We start from the raw sequence: 12,441 nt of genomic DNA on the forward strand, positions 1-12,441 counted from the left end.
TTAACCCAATCACCATTTGCCAAGTCATAATGACCTTGAAAAACCTCTGTAAGGATTTGTGAATGTAGCATTACTCCAAAAAACCGGGCACGGGAGACCGTGTTCTAGACTAGCAGCTTGCAGCTCAACGCCTTATAGGCTTCTCCATCGCACTGTGTTAGGAGGACAACTTAGTTCGTCCATATGACGGACAACATCATTGCTACAAATTTCATTAATTTATGCGGTCGAGGAAGAAAGAAAACATGGTGATACGGTGGTACTCACTACTCCCTCCATTCTTATTTGGACTAAAATAGCCCTTTTTGCATAGTTTGTCTTTACCCATGTGCCTAGTGCTACTGCATGTCTTGTGACTGTAGCAGGGGTAACTTTTGTCCAAATGAGCAATCTGCTACAAATGCGCACTACATTTCAGATTCTGAGAGAAAAAATCATACACACTATAAAATAAAATGGAGATAGTATTATATATGGTTGGTCAGCAGAATCAAGATGCTCAGGATTTTTTTTGCAGAAAGTCTGTAATAGGGTTTTGCGAAAGGTTTAGAGAACTACATTTCCTATAAATAATGTCTGAAGACCTGAAGTATCTGATGTGGCCCTGAGGAAGAGTCTATCTCTATCTAACCATCACAGTTATGTTACATACATCGTGTAAACCGAAGTCGCTTTCACATAGCTAGGTACATCTTCCCGCAAAAAAAAAAAAAAAAAGCTAGGTACATCGAAAATTCGTTTCTGAGCCCGAGCTCAGATGCACCTGATATCTTGGCCATCCAGTCACATGCGGATTCCCGCCGTAAGTAGTATTCCACCCGGTATTCATAGCGTACGTGATATAGAAAAAGAAGTGGGCCATCGCCTTATTTATTACGTGCGCGACCTCACCGCTCGGCTGGAACATACCGCCTCGCACGGCCCTCCTTTTTTTCCTGCGCTATCCTGAGCCATCTCCATCTGCATGGCCTGTCCACTCGTTCCCTCGCCCCACCTCCTTTAGCCGCCGACTGCTCGTACTCAAACGAACCATCTTTGTGTGCTCGTCTTCCTCCGCCCCGCCCCAGTGCCAAATGATGCACTTCTTCCCATGATCCAGTGCCCCTTCTGCGGCGTTGACCTTTCATTGCGTGGTCGTAGTCATGTCACTTGCTTCGCCACCAATAGCCACCGGAGCCATGGACACGCACAACCGCTCTGCAACCAACAAGCATGTTCAAGCCGGAGCAGCTAGCTGTTCCAATTTTGAATTACATCACATTAACCGAGACCGTAGGCTTACTAACTAGATGCACCACATGTTCTCCCACTCCACGCGGCTACTTGGGCTTACGGCGTGGGCCACGGCTCAGGACCCAACACTCACGGACGGACACCGCCAACTACGAAAGTGGCCCACCTGTACGCACTGTGCAAAGCCGTATATCGAGTGTATCCTCATTTTCCGCCGCTCCAACCCTGACGCGTTTGACACTCTTTCGTCCATCCCGATGCACCTGCTAGTGGCTCAGATTTCGGGTGCAGCTGAGCCCGAGCACCAAAACGACCCTCTCCTAGGTACATGTACTACTTTACAAAATGATGGCATCGATGGAAAATAAAGCACATACCCACCAACCTACTTGATACCATCCACATATGGGCATGCATATATACCACGCCAAGTAGCAGCATGCTCAACAATCTACCACTGATAAGAACAATGGAAGGTGAGAGGGCAAGACTAGAAGTGGAGGATGTGAAATTAAAAGTATTAGGGAGTAGGAGACACCAGGAAAGAGGACACTTGTGCTCAGTTGAGAGCACGATGAGACAAAACTGCTGCGAGTAGCTACTATGCTCATCAAGGCACCAGTGCGCGATGAAGAACGCAACAGTTCAGTAATAAACATGCATGTACTACTCCCTTCGTTCCTAAATATTTGTCTTTCTAGAGATTTCAACAAGTGACTACATACGAAGCAAAATGAGTGAATCTACACTCTAAGATATGTCTATATACATCCATATGTGGTAGCCATTTGAAATCTCTAAAAAAACAAATATTTAGGAATGGAGGGAGTACTATGTTAAATCTTATCTGTTGCCAAAAGTACAAGCTTTAACTACCTGCCATTCTTTGTAACTGGCAAAGTGGCCCGTTCAATGCGCGGGCTACAAATGTAATTTAAATAGTCAATATCTTAAGAAAACATATTTTTCGACTTGTCTAAATAAATTAGGACCAAATTTGGTGACAGAACCACGCCTTGAACATAAGAAGGCTAGGTGTAGACAGTAGATAGAATACCACCTCTATAATAAGCCCACAAATTAGAACAGTTATCTCTATGGAGTAGAGATGAATAAATGAATCACGGACGAGAGAGTTCTTGCTTAAGATCCATTCTATTGCCTCGTATTTAGCCATATTAATTAGCTTATGTCAGCCAAATACGAGTATAAAGCATGCTCTTATTTGAGTTAACTTGCCTCCTCATAGATGTTTTGGTCAATTACTATAGCTTCACACTTGAATTGGGTATAATAAGTTTCAGAGATCACACATGGTGTCTGCAAGATTCAAACTTAACGTTCAGCTCTTGTTCAAATTCAAGTTCAGACTACAAAATTTACATGGAGTCTGCAAGATTCAAAGTTAACATTCAGCTCTGATTCAAATTCAAGTTTGCATTAATTCAAATTTCTTACATACATATGAAGATCCAACAAAATGTACAATTTGATTAAAGCACCGGATGCTGCAAGTTTATTCAGATCTGAAGTACAACACTAGAAGGATTACTTTACTTTGCAAAATTCAAAAGAGAGAAGTAGGAACTTCCCTGAATAAAACTCACACCACCCATCATCAGGCCATACTTGTCACTGAAACTACAGGACATCATATCATAAACTAACAGAGCCTTCAGTATAGTACAGCAAAGCTGTAGCCGCCATGATTTGTCTCCTTTCCTGTTAGAAGGAGAACAAAACACCATCCACATTCAGTAAATCAATATGCTTCTATAGCCCAGCCCCTTTTTTCTCTTGAGGAAAAGTCGGCATCTTCTCAGCCGGTGGTAATTAAGTACTTCGTCTGCCGATCCGCCCTTGCCTGCATTTCATTAATCTTGGTTCTTGAAGCCTTTCTAGCCCAGCGTGTGAGGCTTAGGCTTAGTGGGCCTTGAAGCCTTTTAGTAGTCACACCAGAAATCCCAAGTAATCTGGAAGGATCTTCACCCCTCCAAAAAAAAGTAATCTGGGATCTCAACTTGCAGCATATACATGTCGCCTCTGATTGCAAAGGTGGTCGTCGATGAAATTAAGCTAGAAGTGCTGCTACCTATATGGACCAATTATTCAGGAGATCAAGCAACATTCAGATGTTTTAATTTCATGTAACATATTTCATGAATTTAGGAGCTCCAATTTGAAAGCTCACAATTTAGCAAAGCATGCGTTATCTTTAGGGGCTGGCCCCAATGTTTAGTTAGGTCAGCGTCAGCCCAATGGACTTCCTTTCGTCCATATAAACATCATGATGGTTTAATAAAACTCCGTGCGATTGTATAGAAAAAAGTTGTTTATCTGCCAGTTGGTCCCAACTTGTGGCTATGGTTCTTACCAGACATCATTTGTATCCCAAGCATTGCGGAGTTTTAATAAAGACCCTAGTGCACTTGAAAAAAAAATTGAGAACACTCACATCAATTATTTTTTCTAGAACAGAATGCTTGTGTATTACCTTTTGGCCCCAATTCATTCGTTCACTTACTTAAACAGAGGCGACAAATACTTTGTTACAGGATACAAACTGTTGTCATCTAAAAAAAATGACACACATTACTCTTAATATTTTACGTACTTGATTCATGTACTTGCTAGTGATTCTGAGTTGTGACTCAAGTTAACAATTAAGTCAGAGTTCACTAATTAAATCAGGTCTGAAAGAATATTTAGAGCTGAGAGTGCATAATTTACAGGGCACAAACTGATTGTTACGCACATGCATGACTCGTTCAATTGTAAGATTTAATAGAAACCTACAGTAGGTAGCATCAATGACACTCGACTTGGTTGTAACAAGTTTCAGAGCTCAACCATCAAGTCTGAAAATTTCAGAGTCCCAGAGCTCACTTTGGGCTCCGGTTTAAATTCAGAGTTCAGAGTAGGAAAATCATACCACATCGAATCGATTGTTCACTCAACTTGTGGTTTGTTCAGGCTGCCTCACTCCATGATGGAATGCCGCGTTGTTTTTAGGAGCCATAGCTAAGGTACATTCCCTGCGGCATCTAATATCTTGTGATGCTCTTCTCTCTGAATGTTTAGTTCAACCGAATCCCCGTACGTGGCACCATGCCTGTCATCTTCAAACCCAACCCCAGTTTACATAATACATAGACTCATCAACTTGTAGTCATGTTCAATCCCCTGAATCTCTCCTCTTTGTGTCAAGTTCAGTTGGTAAACAGCCTTACCGAGTTTGATCTGGAGACAGAAACACTAGTGTTATCATTAGGCTCTCCTCTTTGACCATCCCCCAATTGCTGCTCTTCTTTTTCTCCTGGTCCTCGTCAGGTCGATTGCTCATCATGGCCTCTTCCGCAAGTTTTTCATCTCTGCTCCATACATGTAGATAATTGTTATAATTTTCGGATTAATTCTGGAGTTGGAGTGTTTTATTATCAACTGTCAGCGTATTGCCTTCATGCAGTAAGTTCACTAGTGGATTATATTATTGTCTACTCTAAATGAATACGAATAAATGTTGGAGAAATAGATTGCAGAAATAAGAATGATGCAAATCAGATAGCATTTGCACTTGGATTTCATCACATGCCTTCAATACTTTCAGTGAAACTGTCTAAGTTGGACATTTATGATAAAGACACAAGAACTTTTCGCTCAAAGTCCTCTAATCACTGATGTAGTTTAAGATAAGTGATTTCTCGACATAATTAGTTAAGCCCAGTCCCAATGTTCTGAAAGCGTAAGAGCTCGCGTCATACAGATGCCGCTATGATAATGGAAAATACTGATAAAATAGTTGTGGCTTTGAAGCATCTGAAGCAAATCACACTAGAAGTTGGCCATATTAGGTTCTTGCAGGCTTGCAGCCAAAAATGGAACATGCCACTGTTGGGGAAAAGGAACAGTTAAAAAACTTTGTTGTAAGATCTCTATTTTTCAGCTCTGATTCGAGTTAACTTGGATTCTGAAAGATTTTTAAACACATACTTACTACTCCCTCTGTCCATAATATAAGACCGTTTTTGACACTACACTAGTGTCGAAAACACGCTCTTATATTATGGGACGGAGGAAGTACTATATATATAGCTTCACACTTGACTTGGGTATAATAGGTTTCAGAGTTCACACATGAAGTCTGAAAGATTCAGGGCTAATTTTCAGCTCTGATTCAAATTCAGAGTTCAGAGTACAAAATTTACGTACCACTTACTGTTTACATGCATGTGTGACTCGTTCAAATTGTTTACATCCAAGTGAAGATCCAACAAAATGTACAAAATTGATGAAAGCACCAGATGCTAGAAGGATTATTCAAATCTATAGTATACAATACTAGAAGGATTACTTAACTTGCAAGATTCAGAAAAGAGAAAAGTAGGAGCTTCCCTGATTAGAACTCATGCCATCATCAGGCCGTACTTGTCACTGAAGCTTCAGGCCACCATCAACTAACAGAGCCTTCAGAATCATGTATAGTACAGCAAAGCCATTGCCGCCATGGTTCCTCTCGTTTCCTGAAAGAAGAAGAAAAGGCACCATCAACATGCAGTTTTAGCACATCTTCACCTGGAAGAAAGAAAGCACCATCCACATTCAGTAAATCAGTATGCTCCTATTGCCCAGCCACTTTTTGCCCGAGGAAGAACTCCACATCTTCTCACCTGGTGGTAAGTCACTTCATCCATCGACCTGTTCACCTCGCCTACATTCCATTAATCTTGATTCTATAAATTCAACAAGCACTAGAGAAGGGACACACAACTGATCTTTAAATCACATCTCTTCGCCAGTATAGCATGAACCATCTCTTTTGCTTTACAGTAAGCATACACACCTAACATCTCATTTCTTCCAACTTCTACAGCCTCAAATCAGGAACAAATAAATGTGCACCATCCTCGCGCAGGTTGGTTTGTAAACTGAGGTACACACTATTCCTATATTTGAAATTCTGCAAGACTCTATACTACATGACATCCCATCTGGCTTTTTTTCTTTTCCTACCACGACTTAATTTTTCCTTGTGAAAATCATAACGACACTATCTGTCACTGAACTTCAATGATATCTTTCTCAAGTACAGATCATGTGGTCAGCTGGAAGTAATCTGTCCCAAAAGGCTAGCAGATTATGTGCGGCATTTCGAACAAACAGATTACTAGGGGGGAGTAATTAAGAACCTGCAGTATCTGCAGATATTCAGACCATGTATTCAGAGTATGGATATAGTACATGATACCAACTGTTTGGTGCCTATATTCACAATCACACTGACCAAAGTAATAAATTAAGCACTCGGTTTAGCCAAATTGAAGAAGAGGTAGCTTGGTTATACAAGGAAGAGACATGAACTAGCTGAATTGCCCATAAGATCAAAACACGATAATGAACAAAAAAAATCTATAGCTGCCATCCACAGTAAACACATGATTTATGGCCATGATGCAGAGCATGAACACAATACACACCAGTACAAAATTAGTGCTTCTTTACTTACTTACGAAGCCTTTTATCCCAAACAAGTTGGGGTAGGCTAGATATGAAACCCTTTCACGAGGACTTCCCAGGAGGTCACCCATCCTAGTACTACTCTCGCCCAAATGGGTTTCATACCCAAAAGACTGGCTAGTTTTTACGTTGGCTCGCCAAGCCTATCACAACCCTTAGATATGAAACCCTTTCACGAGGACTTCCTAGGAGGTCACCCATCCTAGTACTATTCTCGCTCAAATGGGTTTCATACCTATGGGACTGGCTAGTTTTTACGTTGGCTCGCCAAGCCTATCACAACCCTCCTCCTTTACCCGGGCTTGGGACCGGCTATGCCTAGAAGACATAGGCGGAGTTAAAATTAGTGCTTCTTTGTCTCAATAATATCACTAGCAGCAAGTGCTTCTTCATTGTCTCAATAAACAAGATGACCGATGGCTCCAAACCATTACCTCTGATCCAATTAAAGGAGAACTCACTTGTAGACGCTTTCTATAGTTGAATGAACAAGTCTATCTTTAGTTCGTTAGTTAAAGCAAAGACGGATCTCTATGAATCTGCATATGAGCAAACCAAAATGATTTTTATATGAAACCATAACTAATAAATAGGTTAAGCTAAAGCCAGGTGAATTGACCATGCCAAAAAGACTATTTACCTAGATTTGGGAAGGGCACCAGATTTATCCTCAAATTATCCACTATGAATTGCAAAAACAGAAATAGAACATTAGGAATACATTACCCACAATGAAGGAGACCTTACCTTGGCTCATCTCAATGCACAGGCAATTAACTTGAAAACTGAAATTTTAGTGCATTACAGAATGGCCTGATCTCACACTTACTTAGTTTCAATACATGTGTTTAAAACATGAATGAGGACGAAAAAGTTCATAACCAATCCATGGTTTCTTCTCGGCTGAGTGGTGACATTAAATATCAGTATCCAGGGATCAAATTATCAGCTTCATCACTCGTTAACAACCACCAACCCAGCATCTAACAGACATACAGCAGCGGACAACCAGCACACAGTTACATCAGAGCCCGTTCTTGGCTTATGTGAATCTGAAATTAGTGGGCACCTCCCCTTTGCAAGCAGCATCGTAGTCTTTTTCAAGGTGTGGTGCAGCTTCCTTATGAGGGTGTATGAACATCTTGTTGAATGCCTTCCCGGACTCCTTGAAAACAGTAAAGTAGCTCGGGTCACGCTTGAGCAATCCATTTTCCTTGAGAAACTTTACGACATAGTACCGGGGTCTGATCCGGCCCTCCAAGCTGTAAGTGAGCATTGCCGGACGATAAGCAATGTATGCGGGTTCCAACCCCAGCTCAGAGATGAGGAACTCGGACCTGCGCTGCAGCGATTCCTTATTCTTCGTCAGCAACGATGGAGCCTTAGAAACAGCAATGCCCACCTCGGCATCCGACCACCTGAACGCTTTCTTCAAGTGCTCTACATTGGCGGTGATTTTCTCCTCGGTGAGGAATGCAACAGCTTGTAGCGCATGCTTGAACATGGGAGATCCACGGGATACACCAAGACCGTCAACACGCGCCACTGCTGTCCGGATGCGTTCGGTGCTGATGCTGAGCGGCGATGGCCGAAATACGTAGAGCTTGGCAATATCGCAAGCACCTAGCCCGCACTCCCTCAGGAAGGCGACATTGGGCTTGATCACCCGTTGGAGGTCAGACCCGAGAACGGAGCCACTCTTGAGGACCCGAAGGAGGTTCTCTGAGGAGCCGAAGAGGGGCAAGCAGTAGTGCAGTCCGGAGACGATGGATTTGCAGCGGAAAGTGGTGCCGGTGATCGAGACGAGGCGCGCGATCTCAGAAGGCGAGAGACCCAGGCCGGTGAGCTCCGCGACATTGGGGGCCAGGGTTGTCTCCACGCCCGCGCAGAGCAACCTGGGGTCCTTGCGGACGGCGGTGGCGAGGTCGGCGGCGGAGAGGCCGAGGCCGGCGAGGAAGGCGAGCACGGCGTCGGGGTTGGCCAGGGACTTGAGGTGGGAGAGCTTGGGGGAGGCCTTGCGGGCCTGCGCTGGGGTGAGGCCGCAGGTGGCGACGAGGTACTCCTCCACGGCGAAGCTAGGAGGGCTCGGAGAAACGGCCGCGGAGAGGAGGCGGTGGAGGGAGGTGGCGGGAGATGAGAGGAGGCGGGGGAGGATGCAGCCCCGGAGGCGGAGCATGGCAGCGATGCTGGCGCGCCGGCCGGCGGCGGCGGCGGCGGCGGCGGCGAGGGAGAGGGGATCGAACGATGCGGGAGTGGGGATCGAACGATGCGGGAGTGGGGATCGAATGCCGTGAAGAAGATTTCCACGGTGGTCTGGTCTGATCTGGAACCCAGTCCAGTCTCGTGCAAACCTGGCCCGAGGCCACATGCCCGTGGTGGGCCTGGCCCGGCACATATCTAACCGGGCCGTACCTGGCACGTGGCCCACACGCTTGTTTTGCTCATATAAATAAAATATTATAATGCAGAAAGGTTGCAAGTTTTAGTTTTGATTTGCTAACAAAAAAAATGCAAGTTTTGGTTCTGCGAAGAAGAATACATTGGTCTATTTATGATCAAGAGAGATCCGTTGGCTGTTGGCACACTGATTGCTAGAAATGAGATTACAGAGGATGCAATGTCCAAATTTCTTCATCAGGAAGCAGAGAAGGAAAAAAGCGTGTAGGCAAGAGAAGTCAATAGAGAAGGGAAAAAGTGATGGCAATGAACATAAGAAGATGAAGAAAGTATCCATTGAAATGTGTATTCATTTCTTATCGTCCTGTTTGGACCAGTTCTCTTAGTGAGGAACTGGTGAACTATGTGCCCAAAATATCGTTTAGTGAAGTACTTGAGTAGTGAAGCTTAACTCGGTGGCTTACAAGTAAATGAATCTGTGTTAAAAAAATTAGGGAGTTAAGCTTCGAGGAGGCTCTTTTTAGGTGTAGCAAAGATGAGCATGCTGAGATGGATGTGTGGTCACACAAGGAAGAACCGGGTCCGGAATGATGATATATCGGATAGATTTGGGGTAATCGGAGAAACCGTCGGGGGCTGCCCGGACGACGCGGCCGGATTGGAGCACGGACGGGCGGGTGGCGGCCCTGCCGAAGGAGACAAACCCCCGGCGGCGCGAGGCAATGGGGCGGTGACCGCCCGGGACGAGATGGCCGCTGAGGTGGCCGCGGCCATGAGCATGAGGGACCGAAGGGAGGCGAGGCAGGAAGCCAGCGGGGCCAACGTGGCGTCCGAGGAGGCGACGGGTTTGGGGCTTTGGAAGCTCAAGCAGAAGCTAGGACCTTATTTTGTGCCCACGTTTTTAACTCGTGTGCACAAAAAATCATTTTGCAAAAGAATCATAGATTAGTCATAAAAAATAATACAAAAGAACATAAATTAGCCATAAATACATAAAAAAATTAAAACCTTATGCACACAAAAAAAGGTGCTGGTGATGTTTGTACCTGAAATGCCATGCAAAGAGGAAATTACAATGATATGCTCAAAAAAATGTCATCCTATACAAAAAAGGAAGAAAGAAAATGCATGTTCTTAGCAATAAAAAATGACATGCTCTTTCTCATCAAACTTAACATGATCTACAAAACAATAAAAAAATGCCATGCGCTTACTAATAAATTTGCCATTATCTACAAAAATAAAATGGCACGCTCTATAAAAAAATACCATGCTCAGTAAAATAAAAGTGCCATGCAAAAATAATGACATGCACTTTGAAAAATAAAATCCTAAAAATGTCATGCTCTTAATAAAAAAATGCAATGGGTTCTACAAATAAAATGTCATGGTTTGTCTATAATTTTTTTTGCCATGGGGACACATGTTGGCATTTTATATAGGCACCATGGCATAGGCCATGGAAAAAAACAAAGAAATATATACACTTTGCCACAACAATTATGGAGCTGCCAATTGAGTTTTCCTCCGAATACCGTATTCAAGAGAATATAATAATACATTTATTATTGCTTCTAGGGCATATTTTCAACAATCTCCCACTTACAATAGAGTCAATAATCTAGTTACATAATTAATATCCCAGTATTGCTCATGCTTTGCTGTGGTAAGGCTTCATCGGCAGATCTAATACATTCAGATCGGTGTGAATTTTGCAAATCTTGACGTCTCAATGTTCCACAAAATCTTGAATCATGTGGAATGGGCATTCAATATGTTTGGACATCTGATGAGACTTTGGTTACTTAGCATGAGCCATGGCGCCACTATTTGTGGCAACAGAGCTCCATTAGGTCCAGCCGCAATTGGAACCACACCAAACTCGGTGATGAACTTCTTGATTCAGTAGCCCTCCTTTTGACGCTTCTGAAGAGGTCATATATTCTGCCTCTGTAGTAGAATCTACCACAGTGCTCTGCTTAGAACTTTTCCACCTAACTGCGCCACCATTTGGGGTAAGCACGACTCCTGATTGAGATCTAAAGTCATCTAGATTAGTCATGAAGGTTGCATCAGTGTAACCATTTACATTGAACTCTTCATCACCTCCATACACTTGGAACATTTTCTTAGTCCTGTTAAGGTACTTTAGAATATAGTATTTAACTATTGTCAAATGATCCCTTCCCGGAGCACTCTAATATCTTGTAACACTTAGAGCGTAGGGCACATCTGGTCTTGTGCAAATAATGGCATGCATGATAGATCCAATTGCACAAGCATATGGAACCTTAGTCATTCTGTTTCACTCATGGGTGGTCTTCGGGCTCTAACTCTTACTCAACGTAGTGTCATGTGACATTGGCAAGAAACCTTTGTACTAAACATTTTTACAATTATCAATGTACGTGCTTTGACTAAGCCCTATTAGGCATCTAGTTCTATCTCTATAGATCTTACTGCCCAATATGTAAGTTGCTTCAACCAAGTCTTTCATTGAGAAACTTTTCTTCAATGAATTATTTCACTATGTTAAGAAAATTCCTTGTCATTTCCAATTAAAATATGCCATCCACATAGAGTATTATAAATGTTATTGCACTCCCACTTACTTTCATGTAAACACAAAACCTTTGACTACTTCATAGAAATAAGATTTCAACTCCTCGATGCTTGCTTCAGTCCATAGATGTATATATGAAGTTTGCGCACTTTACCAGCATCCTCGGGATTAGCAAAACCTTCGGGTTGTATCATGTATACATCATCGGTTTAATTTTTGTTAAGGAAAGTTGTTTTGACGTCCATCAGCCATATCCATAATTGAAATACGTAGCAATTGCTAGTAAAATCTGAACAGACTTAAGCATCTCTATGAACGAGAAGGTCTTGTCGTAGCCTTGAAGTTGTTGAAAACCATTTGCAGCAATTCAAGCTTTGTAGTTGTAAACATTTCCATTTGTGTATGTCTTTTTTGTTATAGATCCATTTACATTAGATAGGTTTGACACCTTTCGAATGGTCTACCAAGTTACAAACTTGATTCTCGTACATGGATGCTATCTCGGGTTTCATGACATCAAGCCATCTTTCAGAGTCAGAGCCCGCCATTGCTTCTTTGTAATTCATAGGTTCATCTTGATCCAGCAGGAAAATTTCATCCTCGCACGAATTTTTCCCGTCATTCGTGGTTCATCCCGTCCTACGTGGTTCAGGTACACTCTTGACAAAAGTATCTTCATCATATGCAAATGCTTCTAGTTCAGTCGCAGGAGCGAGTTGGTCTGACACCGAAGA

At 42.8% G+C, this 12,441-nt stretch overlaps 1 protein-coding gene across 1 annotated transcript; it reads right to left on the reverse strand.

Moving 5' to 3' along the window:
* Window positions 1-7,525: 7,525 nt before the first annotated feature.
* Window positions 7,526-9,007, reverse strand: LOC123135429 (transcription termination factor MTERF4, chloroplastic). Its single transcript, XM_044554504.1, has one exon. It carries the CDS (start codon window positions 8,921-8,923, stop codon window positions 7,790-7,792), a length of 1,134 nt encoding a protein of 377 aa, XP_044410439.1. The 5' UTR covers window positions 8,924-9,007; the 3' UTR covers window positions 7,526-7,789.
* Window positions 9,008-12,441: the final 3,434 nt, after the last annotated feature.

The sequence above is a fragment of the Triticum aestivum genome, chromosome 6B, assembly GCF_018294505.1.
Source record: "Triticum aestivum cultivar Chinese Spring chromosome 6B, IWGSC CS RefSeq v2.1, whole genome shotgun sequence".
Lineage (NCBI taxonomy): Eukaryota > Viridiplantae > Streptophyta > Magnoliopsida > Poales > Poaceae > Triticum > Triticum aestivum.

Excerpts from the sequence above, each read along its gene's own strand:
- LOC123135429 (XM_044554504.1), bottom strand. The coding sequence starts at position 8,923 with ATGCTCCGCCTCCGGGGCTGCATCCTCCCCCGCCTCCTCTCATCTCCC.